The sequence below is a fragment of the Haliotis rufescens genome, unplaced genomic scaffold (assembly GCF_023055435.1).
Source record: "Haliotis rufescens isolate VD_foot unplaced genomic scaffold, xgHalRufe1.0.p SCAF_2, whole genome shotgun sequence".
In the NCBI taxonomy this organism is placed as follows: Eukaryota; Metazoa; Mollusca; class Gastropoda; order Lepetellida; family Haliotidae; genus Haliotis; species Haliotis rufescens.
The window spans coordinates 63045343-63070618 of record NW_025963890.1 but is presented as its reverse complement, the minus strand read 5'-3'; the positions used below and the strand labels follow the sequence as shown (position 1 = coordinate 63070618).

The window sequence follows — 25276 nt, the reverse complement described above, 5'->3', positions numbered from 1 at the left end:
ATAAAAGAAAGGTTTAATTATTTTCTTGCCCAAATAACTGTTCTACAGATTTCGGTAATGTGTATGAATTTATATCACCCAATCGTGCGTCTGTTATGAAGATTGTCCTGAATGACAAAACAAAAAGCAATGTCGGACGCAGCTTTTAAATTTGATCCTCCAAGTTCTGCAAGTTCAGCATCTGACAGGTTTGATTTTTCGTATCCACTTATACTGTTTTGGAAACATAGATAGTTTGTTCGTTTTTCTGCCAAGTATTACCTGTCATAAACGTTACGATTATTGGAATAACGCTAAATCAGATGCCACGTGATGGCCATGCTGAGATGTGTTTTGGCACTTTGCCCGACACATATGATAATATGCTTTGTTAGCGCCTTCGACTCGTAGTGTAACAGTAACTTCCTAGTTGTATAAGAAGTTGTGTTGAAAAGATAATAATGACATAATTGCATCAGTGTCTGATTCAATTTCAAATGGTCCTCACCCTCTCGGCACCCAGTGAGAGTGACGGTTCCTTTCATTAAATAAATACTAATGAACAGTCAGTATGTTTTCTGTAGCGCATGTGTTGTGCCACCGGACCTAAAATAATAATAAACACTCGCTAAATAATAATAATCGTAGACGAGGCCGATGGTCCTGTGGTTGTGTGTAATTTTTCTTTTTGTTGATCTTCTGCAGAATTCTGATAAACAATACATATAAGCTTTCCTAGTTTATCTGATGAATTGGGTTATTCACACCTATGAGAGTGAAAAGTAACAAATGACTTGATCATGTCACTGCTCAGTTCAATTTTGCATATTTCGTCGAGGGTAAGCATGGTAAGACTTCCGCCTGTATCCCCCCTAAAAATATATATATAATTAAAAGGATTGAGTGGCAATGCATACTTTTGAATGGGGGATACAGGCGGAAGTCTTTCCAAGTCGAGTTTGTGACGTGTATTTAGAATGACACATGGTGTACCTATGAAAAAAATGAATATCATTACTTGTGGAAATTGCCCAGTCCTATTCCATTTGTAGTTTTGTCAGCGGGTAGAGATAGTAGGGTTTTTCATTCTCACTAGTCACTAGATGTATCGATACATGGATTACTTATAAAGCATCATAAATAATTATGATTGACAATTTTGCACATAAACATGAATTTATTGAGATTGTCGCCAAGTTCAATTTTACAATATGTTACAATAACTGTCCACTTCCACAAAGGCATCATAGATACTGTTCCTATTTTTGCTTATCCTTGATGTTACTTTTATGTGAAACTCTTGCTTTATTCTACTGTGTCTACATATTATCTAGCGAGGTCAATATATTCTACAATGTCTACATATTATCTAGCTAGGTCAAAATTTATTGTCAGGTGCTAACAGAAATTCCTGTCCTTGTAAAAAAGTCATCCTAACCAACCTGGTTATGAAATGACTTGAGGGATGGATAACCATGATAACTAACAGCTTATGAAATGACACAATGGATACAAACTGACCTATTATCTCTAGTATCACGAGAAGGCATTCACTTAATAAGACTACTTTGGAAGTAAAGACAGTTGGGAGGAAAATACAATAATCAATGACGTCACAAACTTAGAAAACACAAGGGCAGATTAGGGAAGGTTAACATGTTTTGGTCATGACCATGATGACAATTGATGACTACAGTGCTTGATCATTTATATAACTGGTTTCACTTTGGTGACTTTCATGAGATATTGGTTGCCTAATGCTTAGTCTCGTGAATACGGACACTCGAGGATATATCACAGCATGTCCCTAATATGAGAGTAAAATCCAAAGTAATGCAGGTATTTTTTCTCCAATGGTCTTGTGTTTACAACTGTTGTGAAACCACCACACATTGGTATGTGATGACAGACCAAGATTCATAATCATCATGATCATGCTTTTCTGGCATTTGAAACCCATGATGGGTGGATCCTGGCTCAATTTAGGGACATATCTCCACACAGAGAATTATGGCTTCTTGAATCTAACAGGGTCTATCTTACATTGTCTAATGAGCATGTAAGATTAGATGAATGTATACATGAGATTACTGGTACCTGATATAGGCATATCACAAAAAGAACTTGGATGTGAAGTTTATATAATCAAATGAAAAAGGTATATTCTTCTTGTAGAAAGGGCATTGCTGGAATGGCAAATGGAGCATATGAAATTGAGAATTACTTGCATAGTTGTACTTACTAAACAGCAAAAGAAACTGGCTTTAATCCCAGAATCACTGGCAAACAAAATTCATACTTCTGTTATCATGGTAATGCTTAAATGGTTACAGTATCCATTGGACTAGTAGGTTTTCATCATGACTAGTAACTAAAATCAGTGAATACCACATGTTGGCCCATTGTTGCTTACCAGGTCGGACAATACCATGTTTACAGTAATATTGATGTTTCTTCATAGCAATAACTTAATGAAAGTGAGGCTGTTCTTCATGTTTACCATTGTTTGGTGATTTAACCAAATGAAATTTGGATAACAAACTGTTAACATGGTTAATGACAGCCTAATCATGATAACTCATGTTGTTCTTCAGTGGTAGCGGTGAGGATGCATTTCGTCCAGATAGCCCGGAAGATGACAAAGATGTGCCTGCACCTCGATCACCAACAAAAGTACCTAAAAGTCCCTCCAAACTTACCCCAGGGAAGAAGAAGAGTAGAGCACCAAGTAGCAGTAGCAAGTCCAGTAACAGAGTAGTGCATACTGCTGGTCGCACGCTTTACACATCAGGAAGACCGCCATGGTACAACTTTCAGGGTCAACTCAAAGAGCCTTTTGTAATAGGTGAGAATTAGAATTAATATATGTAGTAATTGACAGAAGCAATGTGATTTACATCTGTCAAAATCATGGGTGTTTTAAGATTCTACAAATATCTACAGATCCATGTGATGTTCAAGCTATATTTGAAAATTGTGCATGTACTTCAAACGTACCTATTAGTTCAACATTACACAAAAGTATACCATATGGAAAGCTTCTAACCACTCTACTCCTGAATCATAGACACAATGTTGAACTTCCTCGTCTGTTATTATTATCTGTTTATGAACTGGTTACTTCTCACGTCAGGTATTTGTGGTGGTAGTGCCTCTGGTAAAACTACAGTTGCCAGGAAGATCATCGAGGCCCTAGATGTTCCCTGGGTTAGTTTACTCTCCATGGACTCATTCTACAAGGTAAACAGCATCAACTTTGTGAGTGTTCTGTGTTAGTTCATAGTCATGTTGCTTCCAAGATTAACGTACGTATACATCAGATTTAGAATCTTGATTTTAAATAAATCATCATCAAAGGAAAATATAAGGCTTCACACATTTTATAGAACACAATGAAAACAAATCTCTTTAAATATGTTTGTTGAGTGATATATTTTTTAATATTGTGGGTTTTTTTTGGTGTGTAGAAGCATACAATCACTATACATGGTATAGTATGATACCGTAGTACAGTTTCATTACCATCACATGACTACAAAACAAATGGACAGTTAGAGTTTGATGTTGTAGGTGCTAAACAAAGATCAACATGAGAAAGCTGCAGTGAATGAGTACAATTTTGATCACCCTGATGCCTTTGACTTTGAACTGCTTATTGAAACCTTGCGGAGACTGAAGGATGGGAAAATTGTTGAAGTTCCAATCTATAACTTCAATACTCACAGTCGGGAGACACACATGGTTAGTAATTGTATGTTTGAAGACACAACTGTTGGACTATGACAGCAGTTCCTATGTAACCTTCTTCTATCTGCATTGTATGCGCAACTAGGATCTTCAGTCCTTTTGACAATTGTTTAATCATATGCCTACTACTCACTTAGATTCCATTGATTGAAGTACCAATACAGTGTTAGAAACTGGCACTTGTCCTGTAGTCCTTTCCAAACTGCCCAATAGTTAAGGTATCATAAGGACTGGTAGAAATGTGCCATTTTTATGGGTTTTGCTATATGTTATCATTATGAGGACAGGGGCGGTCGGGTAGCCTAGTGGTTAAAGCGTTCGCTCGTCACGCCGAAGACCCGGCTTCGATTCCCGACATGGGTACAATGTGTGAAGCCCATTTCTGGTGTCCCCCGCCGTGATATTGCTGGAATATTGCTAAAAGCGGCGTAAAACCATACTCACTCACTCACTCACTCATTATGAGGACAAGTGGACTAAAATGTTAGTGTCTACCGTTGCCAATAGATTTAGATCCTGAAAGAATGTTTTTACATTTAATGTCATTGTCAGCATCTATTGTTAAATTTGATTCTTTTCAGAAAACAATTTATGGTGCTAATGTGGTGATTTTTGAAGGCATCATGGCTTTTGTCAGCAAAGAGCTTGTTAAGGTAATGTTCTTTATTTCTGCTCAATAACCATCTTCCCATGGCAAGAGCATCCACTAGCCTTTTGACCAAAGTCTTGTTTCAACCCTTGCCACATGAAGCCAACATTCATTCCTGTGCTAAATATGATTAGACTACCACCTCACCTGAACGATTGCCTATGTTTTTGTGTCAGGGATGAAATTGTGAATGTTTTCATTTTTGTTTATCTGATTGACCAGGTTGTTGCCTATGGTAGTCGCCATCTTTGTGAAGCTATACGAAATAAGAACAGTGATCTGGTCGGATATCTCTTTTTCATTACAAGGGATACAACTCGAAATCATTTCCGGGGCATAACTCAGAAACTATAAGATACTTCTCTACGAAACTTTGCATGTCTATCAGACTCATGCTGAACTGGTGCCTTTTGCTATTTAGGAATTTTATAAATTTTTATTTTTTATGTTTCCATGGCAACAAGTTGGACTAGGTTCTATAAGGGTAGAGTTCATTTCTGGAGCATAACTCAAAACCCATTCAATACTTTCTAACAAAACTTTGCATGTCTATCAGACTCATGCTGAACTAGTGCCTTTTGCTATTTAGGAATTTTAGCAATATTTATTTTTTACGTTTCCATGGCAGCAAGTTTTAAGGGTGGGTTCACTTATGGAGTATAACAAATGAACTGTTAAGTATTTCCTTGCCAAACATTGCATGGCTATATATGAAGCACATACTGAACTGGTGCCATTTGATATTAAGGAGTTTTAGAAATGTTTATTTTAGAATTTCCATTGCAGCTATTTTGACATGGGCTAAGAGAAATGTTGGGTCAGTTACCTGGTTTGGGACCATGACTTCGTTGACTATACGCTTGTTGCACATGACAAGACAAGTATGAATCTAATTATATCAACAGGAACAAAGATGAAAGATTCGAGAGCTGACAGGACAGTGCGGAAGTGAGACATGATGTTTTGTGATTCTTTGTAGTTATTCGTATCTTAAACTTGGTTGTGTTCCTGCTTCAGATGATGGACATGAAGGTCTTTGTAGACACAGATTCGGATATCCGTCTCGCTAGGCGACTCAAACGAGACATCAGTAATCGTGGTCGTGGCTTGGAAGGGGTGTTACACCAGTATAACAAGTTTGTCAAACCAGCATTTGAGCACTACATTGAACCTACAATGAGTTGTGCTGACATCATAGTTCCAAGAGGTATATTGCTTATTTGGACAACATAGTAACAAGATTTATTTTCTTTTTGTTATGGTTTTCTGGTAATACTTCTCAGGATTACATTGCACAAATGAAAGCACTTGCTCACTAATATGCTGTTTGATCCTCTGGCCGCATCATGCCAAAAGACTTTAAAATATGGTATTTGTTATTTTCCTGCTCATTCTTAAGGGGATAAAGCAAGGACTGGTCGGCTCAGTCTGTATAATGTGTCTGCGTGGGCAATCCATATTAACTGTGGCATGGTACCTCAGTGGGATAGCACCACAAAAACAGCTTTAGTCACAAGCAGCCACACACACGTGCGTGCACATCGCTATATGAGCGTAATAATCTGGAACACAATGTTAAACCCTGTTTCCCCTTGCTTCACTAACATTTTGACAGACAGCAGGGTGAGATCAAAGTGAACAGTGATATTGTTAATGTAGGTTCCTTCCATATTGACATGACAGAACTTTTTATTGAAGGTTTATAACATCAACTAGATCTCAATACATCATTTAGTGAAATATGTATAAACAAATTGGAATATCAAAGTAGACACAATTTATGGATAACAACTTCTTTAATACTGTAAAGGCGACATTTCAGTATAGATCCTTATACTGTTGTCAAGCAAGACTGTCTTGCTTGAAATGGTATAAGGATCTATACTGAAATGTTGCCTTTACAGTATTAAAGAAGTTGTTATCCATACTTTATGTCTATTTTGTCATCCATCAACTTCTAAGCAATGCCTATGAAACAATACATCAGAATAAGATGTATACCAGCAGTGATACTAATAACATTGATCTTTTCACAGGTGGTGAAAATGATGTTGCTATCAATCTTATTGTCTTGCACATACACACCCAGCTGCTAAATGTAAGTATTGTCAATATGAGTGCAACAGTTTGAATGACTAGGAATCCCCTGACTGTTTATTGATACTCTCTGATACTAGCCCAGTCATCTAAGGCACCGTGATTCGCTGTGCAGAGTTGCACGCCAGAAACCTATGATTGTGGGTTCGAATCCCGGTTCGCCCCAATTATGTTTCTAGGTTTGTTGGCACCATACACATGCTAGTGGGTTCTACCGAAGTGATAAATGTCTGAGACCTGCATCCCTTCGGGCTTCCCTTCCACATTAAACTGTCACACTGTGATATAACTGGAATACTGTTAAAAGCGGCATTAAACCCAACTCACTCTCTCTAGTATCTTTGACCCTTTGGATTCAACATCCTTTGTCAATATATTCTATCATTTAGAGTATGATAAGCATAAATGGTGTTGCCATAACACGCATAATTACATTAAGTAATACGTTACCACTGTTATACCGAGGCTGTTGTCCCCAACAACTGTTCTTATAGCGAAATCTTCCACAGAGATCTCAATTACCTCATGCAGCACGTGCGTAGCCACCTAGCTGCCATGTGACACCCTTCACTCTTGTCTCTTCGCTTGCCATAGCAAGACATGTAAATCGACTGCTCTACTGCGTTCTACGGTTTTCAGCCTCCTGCCTATCCTTGGTGATATTTATTACTGTTTCTTAGTCCTAAGTAAACTGTAAATTACGGGGCGCTCGTTATACGGCGCTTAGAAAATTTTCCCGCCTTTTTTTTCGCTACTTACGGGGTGTGGCGTAGGCACTTTATGTCTTCCGTCCGCCTTTAGTGGTATATCGTGGGGTTGTTTTGCATCACCTATTAATATATATATATGTATATCTTATATGTATTTTATGTATTCACTATTATCGTTTGTTTTTCTACGGAAAATCTACGTTTCTGAATATGTTTGGTGTCTGTGTTGTAACCATGTTTGTTTTTTGTTCAAAGAACAATGTCTGACATGGAGATGGATCTTTTGTCCAGTACCCCGGCTACTCCTGTTAACAGGCGCTGCGGCACCTGTCAGAAGTTTTTTGTCTTCCCAGGATCCTTACGACCGTTGCCCGCGGTGCAGGGTCCCTTGCGAGGACACCCGGTGCACCCAGTGCTAGGGTCTGGGGCCGGAGGAATTTGTGCGATACAGGCGCTACGTGCGCTCTGCTATCACCCCTGAGGTGGCCGGTTCATCCGGTCGGGCGCCCAATGCGGGCACTACCTCCTTGGCGGCGGATCCCTTGGCGGCCCTTGGGCTGTCCGGGGATTCTGTCGCGGCTTTGTTGTCTCAACTGGCGGCCTTATATCAGGATAAGGCCCTGGTTGTTCCGTCCCCGGCCCCTTCGATGGCTGCGGGTTCGGACGCAGGGTCCACGGGTACGGCAGCGGCTACCGTAGTCACTGGTCCTTCCCCCGAGCCGATACTCCACTAAGGACCGTGTGGCCATGGTGTATGACCTCTTTAAGGACATGCCACGGCCCCAGCCGGTACCCCGGGGAATCCACGGCTCTGTGGGTTCCTCCGAGGTTTTCGACGAGTCCGCCGACAAGCCGTCTTTGGAGAAAGCCTTCGCGGCGGCCTCCGGTCGGGGACTCCCGTTACCTCCTCCATCGTGGAGAAAGGGTTCGTTCCTGGTGCATGACCTGGCCTTCCCTGAGGCAGGTCCCACCGCGGAGGCCCATGTGGAGAGGTTGGATGTCCGTGCCCCACCTGCTGCTACAGTCACTCAAGCGACTTAACAGCAAATGGACACCCTCTCTCGGCACTCCATGCTCGCTATGTCCCATGGTGACACCTACTTAGCGGCGGCGGCCAGTCTGATCGAAGGTTCCCCCACTGACCGAGACCAGCACATTTATAACTGTTTAATCGGTTTGAATGCAACCCTTGAGTACGTTGCTGGGGCTTCGGCCTTTCTTTCCGGCACGTGCTATTTCTTGAGGCGGCAAGCGTACCTTGTGTTGATTCACTCGGACCATCACAAGTATCTCAGGTTTGTCTTTCAAGGCAGGCACTATGAGTGGGTTGTACTCCCATTCGGTCTTTCGTCTGTTCACCCGGTTAACCACCACCATAGTGGGATTCCTCCACAGGAGGGGTGTCCGGTACTTCGCGTACCTGGACGACTCGCTAGTAGCAAATCGGATGACAGACGTGCTGTCTCGCCATCTCGATTTCGCACGTCGGCTCTTGGAGCAATTGGGGTGGATTGTCAATCTCCCCAAAAGCGAGTTAACCCCCTCACAGAACTTGAAGTTCATCGGAGGTCGGTTCGACACGGTGACCCATCGCCTCTTTGTACCCCCAGACCGGTGGCACAAGATTCAGGCGATGATTGCCAAAGTCTTAGCGGTGCCACAGACTGTTCACTTTTGGGAACAGCTGTTAGGGCTACTTGTGTCAGCCCAGGACTGCACTGATCGGGGTCGTCTCCAACTCCGCCCGCTGCAACGGTTTCTAATCCAGTTGTTAGCACAGGAGGAGAACAGTGCGTCCGTCGCCCTCCCAGATCGGCTCCGACCGCATCTGGAGTGGTGGACGGTCCCTTGCAATGTCTTATCAGGAGTCTCTATGCGGCCCTTCCGGGCCATGTTGAACCTGTATACAGACGCCTCTCTAGTGGGCTGGGGCGCCCATCTAGAGGGGGAGGTGAGCTCGGGGCTGTGGTGCGTAGACGAACTAGGTCTTCACATCAATTGCCTCGAGTTCAAGGCAGTGATAAACGCAGTCAATCACTGGAAGCATCGTCTCGTTGACGCCAGGATCATGCTGGCGACCGACAACACGACGTTAGTGTCCTATGTGAACAAACTGGGGGGAACCCACAGTCACTCGCTACTCGATCTCACATTCGAGTTTTACGCCCTGGTGGACAGTATCCCGTGCCAGGTACGCACCCGTCACATCCCAGGTGTGCGGAACGTACTGGCCGACGCTCTATTGAGGCCTCGGGATCCGAGCCCCACAGAGTGGATGCTCAACCCAGTAGTGTTTCAGTGGCTGTGCGAACGTTTGGGTCGTCCGATGGTCAACCTGTTCGCAACACGGTTCAACAATCAACTCCCGTTGTTTGTATCACCAGTCCGGGACCCGAGGGCCATTGATCATGATGCTCTCGCGTTAGACTGGACGGGCATGGACGCTTATGCTTACCCGCCGACGGCGTTAATACCACTCATTCTAAGCCAGCTCCGAGGAGTTCGCTGTTACTGATCGCGCCCATGTGGCCAAACAGATCGTGGTACCCCGACTTGCTAGCCCAGGCCACGCAGTCGCCACTTCCACTGCCTGTGAGACCGGATCTCCTGATCCACCCACACCCCGTCAGCTTCATCCAAACGCAGGGCAGTTGCTACGGTACGGGACGTTGCTATGGGTACCAGTCTCTCAAAAGAGCCGGTGATTCGGGGTATTATCAAGGGTTTCAAACAGCACGATCTTAAAAAGGGCCGCCTTTGGGCACCGGCCTGGGATCTCTCCTTAGTGTTGAAATCGCTTACGGAGGCTTCGTATGAACCCTTGGAGTGCTTCGTTCCGGCATGTGACTTGGAAAACAGCATTTCTCCTCTCCTTTGCAACGGTGGCACGAGTGTGGGAAATACACGCACTCGATGTCACCAAAGTACGATTCGATAGGGGTGACGAATGAGTGGTCCGCCTGGGCCTGCTCATGGGCCGAGTCGCTAAGAATCAGAAATTTGGCCAAACAGAGAGAGAATTCACTGTAAGATCCCTCAAAGAAATCTTACATGCAGCTGTGTCCGGTTAGGGCACTTAAGTATCTTAAGGCTTCGACTGAACGTAGACCGTCTGTTCATATCGTGTAACCCTAATCGGACTGCTGACATAACTCGCAACTCGATTGCGTTATGGCTTTGTTCTGTCATCAATCTGGCGTACCGGTCTCAGGGGTTACCGGTTGCGGGGTCAAACCCGCACGAGATTAACATTTGCCCTACACTCCAATATATCTGTTCACAGAATATTGCGGGGTTGTTACTGGCGTTCTGACTCGGTCTTTGCCAATCATTACCTCAGAAAGGTCTCTGATGAAGACTTGGAGGGTGTGCACCGTCTTGGGCCGCTGATCGCGGCACAAGCGGTCATCTAAGGGGTGTGCCCGGCGCAATTCCGAACTCCTCAGGCTTCAGGCACGGTGGTCAATCTGGGTCTACTCCAACTTTCCCACAGCCGTGGGTACGGGAGTGGGGGTCCCACAAGCCAGCGCGCTCATCCACAGGTGAGTGCGGCTTTCTGTGTGTTTCTTTATTTTGAATTGACAATTATGTACTTAATTGTCTGTCGTGTATTGCAACGTTGTAATGCATGCTTTCAAATATTGAATTGAGGTCACACGCCTCTTACATACGCTTAAGTAGGCTTGTTCTTAGGATATACGGTCCGAATGAAATTAATTTCCCTCTTTTCGACTGTTTAACCTGATCTAAGATTCAGCTCACACGGGTACTGTGTTCTCATCCGCTGCGGCGATGAAATACCTATCCAGTGAGGCCGTTTGGAGTCACCAATCGTTTGGCAAAGACAATTGAGCCTTACGGTATGCCTTGACAGTGCTTTGGTATCCCTATATGGTAACGCCAAGCTGGGAGCATGCACATCGAGTGCTTCTGCCTTGTTGTATACTTCCGCTGGTTGGAAGGAACACGAGCAGTCAGGATTCGGGTTGTAGGTGCTCCCCACCGCCTACTGTGGTAGTCAGCCTCGGTATAACAGTGGTAACGTATTACTTAATGTAATTTGTAGAATTTTCCTATTCGGAATATTCTATAAGTAATACTTTACCACTGGGCTGCTGCCCGCCCGTCCGTCCCCCGAGCTCTTGCTCTCGTAAGAGACGAGTGAAGGGTGTCACATGGCAGCTGGGTTGCTACGCACATGCTGCATGAGGTAATTGAGATCTCTGTGGTAGATTTCGCTATAAGAGCAGTTGTTGGGGACAACAGCCTCGGTATAACAGTGGTAACGTATTACTTATAGAATATTCCGAATAGGAAAATTCTACAATTATTGAATTAAGCATTGTCAGTACTTCACAGGTTTGCATACACTACATTCCTTCTGCACCATCGTATACATGTGACTGATGTGCAATGTACTTAATGATTTTAACCAGTGAATCAATACTAGGTCTGTTTCCAGTGCGAGGGAAACCAGCAAGTGCTCCCACCAATTACTGCTCATTATATCACATAAACATCCATGTTTCTCCTGCAACATTGGGGGTGGTGGGGTAGCCTAGTTGTTAAAGCGTTTCCTTGTCACACCAAAGACCCAGGTTCAATCCCCACATGGGTACAATGTGTGAATCCCATTTTTTGTGTCTCCCTGCTGTGATATTGCTGGAATGTGGCTAAAAGTGGTATAAAACCACTCACTCACTCATATAACATGGTGCCATCTGCTCTACTCATTGCTTCTCTATCAGGCATTTGTTGGGTTTACACAAAGTTCACACATGGAGTAGGGGTCATTGGAATTCTGTGAGTTATAAACAGCTTTAGCTGACTACAAATAAACACATCACTACAACATGATACATCGCAAAGCTGTCCTATTCATGACTGATGGAGGAACGTAGTGTGTATAAGACCTGGGAAGTATTCATGGTATTGCTGATGTATATTAAGATGGTAGTTGTTTCTTCAACAGTGTATCAATAAAGTATGGTTGTGATGATTTTGAGTTGTTGCAATGAGCATGCTATTTTCTGTTGTCAGAGAGGCTTCAAACTGCGATCAAAACTGGCATCATCTGCCACAAATGGACTACCAATGCCCAGTTCTCTGTGTGTTCTTGATAAGACTCCACAAGTCCATGGTCTTCACACATTTATAAGGTAGACCGACCATTTGCAGTCAACATGGTTAGTATCATGTTCACAGATGTTCTCAGTAATGTACATGGACAACTGATGGAATTATGAATCATCTTGATGTAAATGTTATCTCTGCATCTGATATCTGTACATACAGTTGAACCCATGAAGATCAGGGTGAGAATTATTCATCAACCCATGCTTGCCATAAAAGGCGACTAACAGGATTGGGTTGTCAGACTCGCTGACTTGGTTCATGCATGTCATCGTAGTAGAGTAGATTGGTGCTCATGATATCAATCACTGTATGTCTGATCTCGATTCAATTATTTACAGACCACCGTCATATATCTGGAATGTTGCTGAGTATGTACAGTTGGCTTGAAATGGAGTTACAAAATACATGCTGATCTTTTGCAGTTATCTTGTTCTCGATAGACCATTTTTAGTACCTTTTGATTATGATTTGTGGTCTTGTGCTTATTTCAGGAACAAAGAGACACCCCGTGATGAGTTTATTTTTTATTCCAAGAGGCTAATGAGACTGCTGTTTGAGTTTGCCATGTCCATGTTACCTTTCAAGGTAAGTTTTCTTTGAGTTAAGCACTTCCAATTTTCATGATGGGAAAGAATGTCAGATTTTCTATTTAGTACAAGATAGACCATGATTGATTTTATGATGATGATGCACTGGTAATTATGACCTACAGTTCACTAGTTATACCACGCCATGAAGTGGGGCTGGGGATATTGGAACAGAGTTCGTCTTCAGTCTGTCCTTCAGTCTGTACGTCTGCTTCTCAATGGGGACACATTTTCTCAAAAACTATTCAAGTTAGAGGAATGAAATTTTGCACACTGATGTTACTGGTCACAACCTCAAATGAGTTCAAAATTTCCTGTCTCACATTCATATTTTACAGAGTTATGGCCCTTGCTCCATGCTTTTCAACTTAGTCAAGTTAGTGCATTCTGAGTGAAATGTTTTCTCAGCAACTACTGAAATTAAACAATGTTAAATGTATGAAAATTGCATGCTTATGTAAGAGATACTTGTCAAGACTGAGTTCAAAACTTGATCCCGTCAATTAATTTTTACAAATTTTTGCCCTTGCTCCATGCTTCAACTTGTTGCACAGTGTTTGTGCAATGGGGGCAAGTTTTCTCAGAATGACTGAAGTTAGCTTATCTAAGAAATACTTATCAAGACTGAGTTATTTTTCCAGAGAAAGGGCCTTTTGTGTGCATTAATTTCACATTTAATCTTCTTATTCTTTTTATGACAAAAAGCGGCCCAAGTGCCTAACTCTTCTTAAGGCTTTATTGGGTTCTTTTTTTGTAGTTTTTGTTCACTACTATATGAAGAAACAAACTTCTAATGTGCCATATGACGGGGGATAGTGATAACACTGTTTTTTTGTTTGATATCAATATTAATATTAAGTGTGATCTTTGTTTTGTAATTGTAGTCTGTGAAAGTTGACACAACTCACGGAGGAGTGTATGAAGGGAAGAGGCAGAGTGCTGTCAAGGTAAGCTGATGATTGAGCATCTCTATTTAATAGCAATTGTTTTTGGTTCTAGCATGTTGATCACATTGAATACAGGTATGTTGTCATCAGAAAGGAGAGGTTGAAACAGGACTAGTGTAATTCAAACGTTTTTTTTGTTCAGGATTATGGATTATGTAAAGCCATCATTTCTTAAGTTCAGTTAGCAGATCTACATTTGTGAAGCTTGAAGTCTCATAATGACATGCATGCAATAACATTGACACTACTCATGCAAAGGACAGTTTGCTGTTTTGGATGAACGAATATTTGATGAATATTTTTTATCCAGAGATCGAGTAATATCTCCTAGAATGTATATTGATATTGATACAATGAAATTGCATCACAATGCTTTGCAGAACATTGTGATGTCATCGGATACCGTGACATCACAATGAAATGATATACCGGTAACTAATATCTCTGCCACTGAAGCTGGTCAGCTATACTTTTTACACACAAGACGCTGCTTATGACTGTTTACAACCTGAAAACGTTGGAAGAATGATGTTGGATGATAAAAAGAATATCACACTCGTGTCTATTGATATCAAATATATCAACACTCATCTGTAAAACTTTTTAAATTTCTCTGCTGCCCTGAGAGTTTTAAATGTTAATTACCATTGAGATTGTCTATTTAGTTGTTCATATGACCGGCAGGTGTCTGGCGTGTCCATCCTGCGAGCAGGAGAAACAATGGAGCTAGCCCTGTGTGAAGTGTGCAAGGAAGTCAACATTGGGAAGATACTCATTCAGACCAACATGGACACAGGGGAACCAGAGGTAAGCAGCTTTTGTCCTGCTAGTTATACATCACCATACCCCGACAGCAGGGGCATTACTCACATCATGAACCACTGATTTGTCTGGTCCTGACTCGATTATTTACAGATCTCTGACATGTGTCTGGAATATTGCTGAGTGTGTCATTAAACATAGAAAACGTTTTTAATAATTTTTGCATTAATATGTTTGGTTCAATCCCCTGGCCTCGGTTCGCCCCGATCATGTTTCTAGGTTTGTCAGCACCATACCCGTGCTCGTGGGTTTCACCGAAGTGGTAAAGGTCTGTGACCTGCATCACTTTGGGCTTTCCTCCCACATTAAGCTGACATGCCGTGATATAACTGGAATACTGTTAAAAGCGACGTTAAACCCAACTCACTCACATCCCCTGGCCTTGTCACACCAAAAGACATTAAAAGTTGGTACATGTACTTGTTGTTACCCTGCTTTGGCCTGGTCAAGTCAGAGTCAGTATAGTGTGTATACACTTTCTGATATTGTTGCCTGTTTTGTCTCTGTTATTATACCAAGGTTCCGTCCGTCCGTCCTTCCGCTCTTACAGGAAACCAATTGTGGGGCGTCCGTTCGTCCGGCAACTTTGTCCGCGCGATTTCTCTTAAACTATTCAGTGGATTCATCTTAAACTTAATACATATAATCTGTGTCATATGGAGGGGTGCAGTCAAAAGAAAAAAATTGTTTTTATGTATTTTCCATTTTTTAATGATTTTTTCAAACCCTAACATCCGTCTGAAAACTTTGTCCACGCGATTTCTCTTAAACAATTCAGTGGATTCATCTCAAACTTAGTACCATATATGACCGCGTATAAGCCGAATTTTGAGGACCAGAAAAAAGATTCTGTAGAAAGGGGTCGGCTTATCCACGGGATACACTTTCATGATAGTATTTTTCAGATCGTGATCTGTCAGAAACATCGCCTGAATGACGGTCCGATAGATTACAACTTCCCGAAAGTTTGGAAGTTGCCACGACTAGAGCCATTATTGTTATAAATTATCAATAAAGTTATTATTATACACCAATGTTGTCATTATTAAAAAAATGTTATGCATGTTACTACTTCCGATAATAAGTTTTCAATTGAATGTTCAAAGTTTATCGTTCTTCGTAAACTCCACAATCTTTACATGTAACAATATATGTAATTCACAGCTATAATATATAATCCCCAGATAAAGTCGCCAATAGCTATTACGTACGTTTTGCAAAGTTCATAAATTGATAGTGAACAAGTGTCTACCTTTATTGAAAGAGGCAAATAAACAACTGAATCGGCGAGTTATTCCGTTCGCCATTTGCAAAAACATGTGATCAGCTGTTTCCTGTGACGTCACAAACGGTGACCACTGTGATTGCTTCCTGTTGTTTAAAGCAACACGGTACACAAGGAAATGAGCATTGATAATAACGGGCCGATTGGTATTGTCATGTTGTTTACACAAACATTTTCAAGTTGTGGGTGCTTAGCGATCGTGTTGGGAGTATGGGCTTAATTCCTTTGTTTTCGAGAGATTAGTTTAATAAACTGGAGAAGCCTGTGAGTAAGTGATGGTCATTCAATGTGTTCATAGTATGAAAGTTTATTTAATTCAATTGGATTAACATACAATAGTGGTGTAAAGGGGGTTATAAAAGTTGGTATATTTTTACTGACTGACATTTTCATCATGAGTTTTAAAAGAAAACGCCATGCCTTACGATGCTGAATTCAAACTGCGAGTCTTCGCGCCAGCTGATATATTTTCTCACGGGTTCATAATTCTATATACACCGATTCACAAAATGGCGCTTGGTTGTTGATGGCAACATATAACGATCATTATGAGATTAAAAAAAACCACGAGAAACAGCTTCCCACATTATGAAAGTGGATGACTGGGTTGTTAAATCTTTATTAGAAATAATAATGACTTTTTCAATATAATTACAACATTTTTCATCTTATATTTTTGAATATCTGCGAGTACCGGCACATGTCTTGCAGTCCGACTTTGCAGTGTTTTTTGTCTTTCAATTCCTGATTCGGCTTATCTGCGGGTCATATCATTTTCTTTCGTATTTCAATTTCCAAATTAACACCTCGGCTTATCTACGGGGCCGGCTTATCCACGGTCATATACGGTACATATAATCTGTGTCATATGAAGGGGTGCAGTCAAATGAAAAAAATTGTTTTTATTAATTTTCCATTTTTTTATGAATTTTCAAACCCTAACCCTATCCTCGCTATTTAATTTGAAACTACTGACAACACTAGGCGCGTCGGGGGTATTAGTGAGCCACGCTCATTTTTTTTCTTGTTCCAGTTACATTACCTGCGACTGCCCAAGGACATCAAGAACCATTACATCATGTTGATGGACGCTACAGTTGCTACAGGTGCAGCAGCCATGATGGCTATTCGGGTATTACTTGACCATGATGTGAAAGAAGACAACATCACTCTCTGCTCCCTTCTCATGGCCCAGTCAGGTGAGGATATCATTATACTCCCCATGGAGTTGACAATGACAACTGAGTGCACACCAATCAATTGGGTAACAATGATGGCACTTTAAGGGTGCTTAGAGATGGATTTGGAACTGTACAAATTCACACATTGTTATTCTTGCTGTGTGTTGTTGTTGATGTTAAGTTTAGTGACAATTTAAATACAAATAAGTAATACACATGATACAATGAAACCTCATTTGGGCAAAGTTTTTAAACATTGTAATATTTATTTTGACATCTTAAGGTTTATTGGACATTGTGTTGATGAAAGTTGAAGCACAAAACAATATGAGTGTTTTTTGTGTTCAGGAAAATGAGGCTTCAATGTACATGTGCAAACAAAGTTCATGTAACATTTTCTAAACATCAGCAATAAATCCTAACATCAAGAAATCTCCATTCTATTACTTTCAATGAGTGTGTCTATGATTAGTGGAGACTCTATTGGACAGGACTATCACTTTAGCAAGGATAGAAAGTAGCCTGAGCCACACTGCCAAATGTGAATGATATTCTGGTGGCTGGTACTACTGGCAGACTTTCAACCTCCTTTTTGTCTTTTGTGATATAAATAATATCAGCTATAGACACACATACATGCCTCTTTGTGCTGCTATGAAGAGGCTGGTGCCTTCAGTCCCAGGCTCAGTAACTTGGTTGATTGTATCTCATCACACTCCGATAGTGTGGGCCAATGATTATTATGTCAATCACTGGATTTTCTGGTCAAGACACTAATATAAGCTGTCGTTATATATACCTCAAATATTTCTAGCTGCAGCGTAATGCAATAACAAGCAAAACACAGTACCTACATGTAAATAATATGTGTTGTTTACAGGTGTGCATTCCGTTGCCTATGCATTCCCAAAAGTAAAGATTGTGACTACAGCTGTGGACAAGGAAGTGAATGAAAAGTTTCATATTTTGCCAGGCATTGGTGAGTTCCAAGTCCAAACTGGGCCACAAACATGTTTTCAGTCAGTGATTAAAGGAGACAAATTGCCATGGTTACAGGAGTTATCCTATGTAGCTTTTCCATACTGGCATTACAGAAAGTAATAATATGAAGCAAGTCTACGACATCAGGCACTAGTCATGCTAGTCCAAAGCCTTGGTGATGCTCTGGTATGCCTCGGGGCTAATACAGCCTGCCTCAGGCCAATACAGCCTGCCTCGGGCCAATACAGCCTGCCTCGGGCTAATACAGCCTGCCTCCGGCTAATACAGCCTGCCTCGGGCTAATACAGCCTGCCTCGGGCCAATACAGCCTGCCTCGGGCTAATACAGCCTGCCTCGGGCTCATACAGCCTGCCTCGGGCTAATACAGCCTGCCTCGGGCTAATACAGCTTGCTCGGGCCAATACAGCCTGCCTCAATTTTGAGCACGTGACCTCAGGCAGCCGATCAAATTACAGCTGTGATACCAAGCTCGTGTTTGATAAATTTCAGAAGTTGGCGAAAGATTTTTGTTAAATCATGTTATTCTGAACATTTTAAGCAGGAAATCACGATATATATTAAAAATATGGAACTTCGTGAATGTATCGTGCTAGGTTACGAGCTGTGACAAAGATTTTTCATGCATATATTTTTGCATTAAACATCGTGTCAGAGCCAAGAATTCAAGGCGACGAACGCGATGTCATTTGACTTACATTACACGTGATCGCACGAAAAGATGGAAATAATAACTTAGATGTAAGTTTGATTACTTTCAGATATATTTTTGTTGATTTTATTTATTACTTTGTATAATATATTTAAAGATTTGTTTAAAACATCTTTATTTTGCTCTTTGACACGTTCGATGTGGACCCGTTGTCGAAATGTGTGTCAGAGAATTTTATTTTCAATAACATCGCGGGAAATAGTAAATGATTTTTTAATTTATCGATAAAAAATGATAAATTGAAATGGAATACGTAGTTCAGACATTGTGAAATGTGATAGATTTAATAAATGAATGATATTACAGGTAGGTCCATAAAAATATATACTATTTTGACCTGACTACGGCTTGGCCGGAAAACCGGCCTACAGTGTCTGGGGACTCGATGCTTAAACACATATTGATGATTTGAAGTTTTATTTTGAAATTATTCGGGCAAGTGAAATGAAATCAGGGCAAGTGAAAATTGTCTTTAAACTTGTCCGACGGCAAGTGAAGTTTTTTTTTAAATTTCCACCCCTGCTCGGGCCAATGCAGCCTGCCTCAGGCTAATACAGCCTGCCTCGGGCCAATACAGTCTGCCTCGGGCTAATACAGCCTGCCTCGGGCTAATACAGCCTGCCTCGGGCCAATACAGTCTGCCTCGGGCTAATACAGCCTGCCTCCGGCTAATACAGCCTGCCTCGGGCTAATACAGTCTGCCTCGGGCTAATACAGTCTGCCTCGGGCCAATACAATCTGCCTCGGGCTAATACAGCCTGCTTCGGGCCAATACAGTCTGCCTTGGGCTAATACAGCCTGCCTCGGGCCAATACAGTCTGCCTCGGGCAAATACAGCCTGCCCCCGGCTAATACAGCCTGCCTCGGGCTAATACAGCCTGCCTCGGGCCAATACAGTCTGCCTCGGGCTAATACAGCCTGCCTCCGGCTAATACAGCCTGCCTCGGGCTAATACAGTCTGCCTCGGGCCAATGCAGCCTGCCTCAGGCTAATACAGCCTGCCTCGGGCCAATACAGTCTGCCTCGGGCTAATACAGCCTGCCTCGGGCTAATACAGCCTGCCTCGGGCCAATACAGTCTGCCTCGGGCTAATACAGCCTGCCTCCGGCTAATACAGCCTGCCTCGGGCTAATACAGTCTGCCTCGGGCTAATACAGTCTGCCTCGGGCCAATACAATCTGCCTCGGGCTAATACAGCCTGCTTCGGGCCAATACAGTCTGCCTTGGGCTAATACAGCCTGCCTCGGGCCAATACAGTCTGCCTCGGGCAAATACAGCCTGCCCCCGGCTAATACAGCCTGCCTCGGGCTAATACAGCCTGCCTCGGGCCAATACAGTCTGCCTCGGGCTAATACAGCCTGTCTCCGGCTAATACAGCCTGCCTCGGGCTAATACAGTCTGCCTCGGGCTAATACAGTCTGCCTCGGGCCAATACAGTCTGCCTTGGGCTAATACAGCCTGCCTCGGGCTAATACAGCCTGCCTCGGGCTAATACAGCCTGCCTCGGGCTAATACAGTCTGCCTCGGGCTAATACAGTCTGCCTCGGGCCAATACAGTCTGCCTCGGGCTAATACAGCCTGCCTCCTGCTAATACAGTCTGCCTCGGGCCAATACAGCCTCCCTCGGGCCAATACAGTCTGCCTCGGGCTAATACAGCCTGCCTCCGGCTAATACAGCCTGCCTCGGGCTAATACAGTCTGCCTCGGGGCCAATACAGCCTGCCTCGGGCTAATACAGCCTGCTTCGGGCCAATACAGTCTGCCTCAGGCTAATACAGCCTGCCTCGGGCTAATACAGCCTGCCTTGGGCTAATACAGTCTGCCTCGGGCCAATACAGTCCGCCTCGGGCCAATACAGCCTGCCTTGGGCTAATACAGCCTGCCTCGGGCCAATACAGCCTGCCTCGGGCCAATACAGCCCGCCTCGGCCCAATACAGCCTGCCTCTTGCCAATACAGCCTGCCTCGGGCCTACATGTCTGACCTTGACCTATGACAAAGCCATTATGAAAACACCCAAACAATAATGTCATTATTTTTTTACTTCCAAAACTATGTTTCCATATAACCTGTCAAGGAGATCAAGAATAAACTAACAATGTCACATTTATAAGATCCATGCTGATATGGAGTGTGATGACAGCAGTCTATCGCCTTGTTGTCATTTCAATGTAAGGAATGCAATCACATGCAAAAACCGTATTGTCCCACTAAACCTGTATTGATTTGAGCAGACTTTACAGACAGACGATTAATAATAGTCCATGAATGAACTGAAAAGAATACCTAGAGAATACTGTGTCCAATAGACTCAGAAGTTTATTTGGCACAGGCTGTGATACACATGACAACTTTTTTTTACCCACAATTTCATATGACTCTTCAGTATTTTTCTGATCCAAAATTGCAGCTGTGTATATATCATTGTTTTCTTGTTTGCAGGAAACTTTGGGGACCGTTACTTTGGTACAGATTTTATGTTTAGCACAGAACAATACAACTGACCAATTGGTTGACGAAATTGGATCAGTTGGTGAATTAGCCTCAAGAACACAAGCCAGTCAGAGTAACAAGTAGTTTCCTCATCAGAAGACAACAACAGAGTCCTTATTTGTCTCCCCCTGAGAAGTTAATCAAACCATATCTATCACCTTCCACTGAATAGTCATGAAAGACATCATGGTTTCTGTTGCAAAGATGTGTAACCATGGCAACTTATGATGATGTGCTTGTGGTTAGTGCTAGTTTATGTTGGATGGGAGTATGGCTGAAAAGTCAGTTTGTTATACTGCCTTGAACATACATTGTTGAAAAGTAGGAATGGAGATCTGTCCGTAGACAACCTTTTACAAGTTGCAGTCGAGTAAAAGTGTTAAAGCACTTGTTATTAACACCTTCAAATTTCAGATAGTAGGAATCTTACCTGCCTTATAATGTGTGCAGTCACGATTTGTAAATTGTTGAATTTAATATTTTTTTACACATTTTAAAGAATTTGTTTTTGAATTTTTGAATTGTGTTTAGACTGATTATATCTAAAGTTAGCCTTTTTTCTAAACTAAAATTATGTTAATATTTTTGTCATGTTTACTCTAATCATGCTGATATTTTATCACTTAATCTTCCAGTGTTTCCATTAATTGCTAACAGCAATGCTACTGCTGCTTGTTCTCAGAATTTCATATTGGAATAAACATTTTGCTTTGTTGGTGGTTTATGGAGAATGTATCCATGCTATCAATACTTGCTAAGCCAGTTCCTATATACTGTTAATCGTTGCTCAATTTCCTTAATCTTTCAGCTTTGTTTTAAGTGTAACTAATTGAATTTATGTGATCGAAAGCAATTTGTTTTCACATTTATTTATTTTCCAACTCTTAAGACTTACATACTGCTATCATGTTTCTGTCATTCCTAACAACTGCCAGAATTTAACTGAAACTTGGCAATAAACTTCAGTCTACTAGTGGCTTTGAGAATATACATGTATATCTCATTCATGGAAAAGATTTCATTGACTGAGTAGGATCGTACTGTGGAAGAATGTGAGGCTGCAGTTATATGTGTGTGCCAGTGTTTCTCACAATGGCATTAATGCTCTACATTATCAGTCACTTCCATTACGATGACGTTTATTTTATGTGCTTATTGTTATCTGTTGCTGCATTTTAATATGTACTTTTGTGCATGTGGAGTGAACGCAAATGCTGTTGTAATTGAAGTGGGTATGCGAAGGATGTTGTGTGTTTTGTATGGGTGCAAGATATGTATCTGAAACAGTACAAAAACTGTAAATATGCTGGTATATGAAGGATAGTTTATTGTCGTATGAAGTAAAGTGATTGGTTCTTTTCCCCTGTCACATATCAGATATGAACCTGTAATCAGTTTCATGTCAAGGATTTTACTAAAAGAGTAAAACAATCTTGCTCTATCAAATTTGTTTCTGCAAGTAGCTGAAGAATTGCACATGTGAGTGAAGGCAATACTCACTCTAACTGTCTTTCAGTTTTAAAGATTTAAGGCACATTGCTTCAATAAATTCATCACAGTCATTTATTGCAGAATAGGGTGTTTCATTTTTCTTCAGTGTAATAACTCTTGATCATAGTTTGTAAAATTATGACCTTTGTATTACTTGTTGGTTAATTGTGTATGAAATTAAGCCATGGAGTGTTTGATACACTTAAGCAATTGTCTTTGTGTTATATTGTATATCATGTTGATAATGCCAATATAAACATTCATAGAAAATATCTTCTGAAGAAAAGACAATAAATACTCTCGTTCTTGTTTGTAGGCATATAGTAACATATAGATGATTGTTCACTATCATTTGTTAACATTCATGTGGAATACTTTTTGCATTATGGCATTTTTCACTCAGGATGTTTTGAAGGGATCAAAGGTTTTTCAATATTCCATGTGCCACTGTGCAAAAATATTCTCTTCTATACATAAAACTGACCTCTGAAATGAAATGCATGATTGACTTAATGATACGTATATTATTCATTTAATTCTCAGTCTGACTAACCTACCCTGTATATCTCGCCCTGTTTTAGATTTCTATCTGTGATTGACGATTCACAAAGTAAGACTGCCTCAAATATTATTAAAAGTTCAAAAGTCACATGTCGTTTCACATAAATCACATGCACCTCAGTTTACATAAATCACTGTATTGTTGCCATCTCATGTCATTTCCCAAATATTCATGTACATTATTGCAATATGCCAGCTAGTAAGTGCCAAGTCATTTATGAAACGGGGGCACGGGTGGCCCAGTCGTCTAAGGCGACGCGATTTGCTGTGCAGAGTTGCGTCCCTTGGGCACGCCAGAAACCTATGATCGTGGGTTCGAATCCCGGTTCGCCCCGACTATGTTTCTAGGTTTGTCAGCACCATACCCGTGCTCGTGGGTTTCACCAAAGTGGTAAACGTCTGAGACCTGCATCACTTCGGGCTTTCCTCCCACATTAAGCTGACACGCCGTGATATAACTGGAATACTGTTAAAAGCGGCGTTAAACCCAACTCACTCACTCACTCACTCATTTATGTAACATATATGCGATTCTGGCATTCTCATTCTAAAAAGTTGTATGTATTTCTGTCACTGATTCAAATTACAACACGACCTGTTTTGTTGAGACCAAGAGCATTATATCCAAACTGTTAAAGATAAAGGAGTCAACGTTATGAACCGATTTACTGAGCATGTGTTGATCATGTATATTATGTTAATTACAACAATAATTTTACCCATTTTTTTTATAGTGCAAATGGTGAAATCTTCAGAACAGAACCGAATCCCAGTGATTACTACATGCACCTGTCTCAAATGACGTTCCTATTATCATGATTATGTTTGCTCTCTGAGTTAGACACCGGTAAAATGCCTTGTTTTCAATATTGAACATGGCTATTGTTATCCCCAATGTTAATGTTCACCGGTAATTATTCTGTGCAATCTCCTATTTGAAATGTTTTCATAGTGTCTGAACGCTATTTTTCTCACATACTCTGCAGTATTTTAGTGGATGGGAAAGTCCATGGTTTTCCTGATTTCTGTCCATTTATGAAGAAATTTAATGTGGTGTAGCGGGCAGGTACTGGAAAGTGATGGTTCCTAGTGTTTCATTCTTCTATATACTGGTACTGGACATTGACAGATAAGATTGGGCTTGGAATGGTCCCCTATGGGAGATGTTCTTGCTCACACCTACACCACGAGATTGCAGTATACCAGCACCATACATACAACATGTACGAGAAACATCGCTGGAACACAAAGAAATGGGTTGAAATCCAAGGTAATGATCCATAATGTAACCACATGCATACAGTGTGTGAAACCTTTTCTGGTGTCCCCTGCCGTGATATTGCTGGAATATTGCTTAAAAGCTGCATAAAACCCAACTCACTCACTCACTCACTCACTCACTCACTCACTCACTCACTCACTCACTCACTCACTCACTCACTCACTCACTCACTCACTCACTCACTCACTCACTCACTCACTCCATAAAGTAAGGTTACTGATTCAACTGTCAAGACATCTGTGCCTTTCAGCACTATGATTAGTTGGAAGTGTTGGGTCTGGACCCTATATGATTACTAAGGAACATTCCAAACATTACCAGTAATATCATCTGTCCAAATCATGCCCGTTAATTATGAAGTCTAAGGTATAACTAACCACCTCCGTGGTCTAGTGGTAGAGCATGGATCCCTGGCTGCGTCATACCTAAAGACGTTAAAAGATGGTACTTGTTGCTACCCTGTCTGGCGCTCGGCATTAAAGGGCCAAAACAAGGACTGGTGGGCTCGGATTCAGTATACTGTGTCTGAGTGGGGTATGCATGTTAAACTGCGGCATGCTATCTCAGTGAGCTAGCACTATAAACCGCTATCAGTCTGG

General features: G+C 41.6%; 1 protein-coding gene across 1 annotated transcript; it reads left to right on the top strand.

Annotated features, from left to right (window-relative positions):
• The first annotated feature begins 92 nt into the window (after window positions 1-92).
• Window positions 93-23736, top strand: LOC124142790 (uridine-cytidine kinase-like 1). The gene is made up of 14 exons (XM_046511453.2): window positions 93-188; window positions 2574-2824; window positions 3113-3219; window positions 3550-3720; window positions 4308-4379; window positions 5393-5582; window positions 6412-6473; window positions 12223-12341; window positions 12810-12903; window positions 13790-13852; window positions 14537-14659; window positions 16993-17158; window positions 18021-18119; window positions 21293-23736. Exons 1-14 carry the CDS (start codon window positions 112-114, stop codon window positions 21352-21354), a joined length of 1656 nt encoding a protein of 551 aa, XP_046367409.1. The 5' UTR covers window positions 93-111; the 3' UTR covers window positions 21355-23736.
• Window positions 23737-25276: the final 1540 nt, after the last annotated feature.

What these genes read in the sequence shown, in the direction of transcription:
- LOC124142790 (XM_046511453.2), top strand. Translation starts at nt 112, where the DNA reads ATGACAAAACAAAAAGCAATGTCGGACGCAGCTTTTAAATTTGATCCT. An exon ending in TACACACCCAGCTGCTAAAT is followed by an intron (nt 6,474 to 12,222) that starts GTAAGTATTGTC and finishes TTCTGTTGTCAG; the next exon opens with AGAGGCTTCAAACTGCGATC. An exon ending in TGTCCATGTTACCTTTCAAG is followed by an intron (nt 12,904 to 13,789) that starts GTAAGTTTTCTT and finishes TTGTAATTGTAG; the next exon opens with TCTGTGAAAGTTGACACAAC.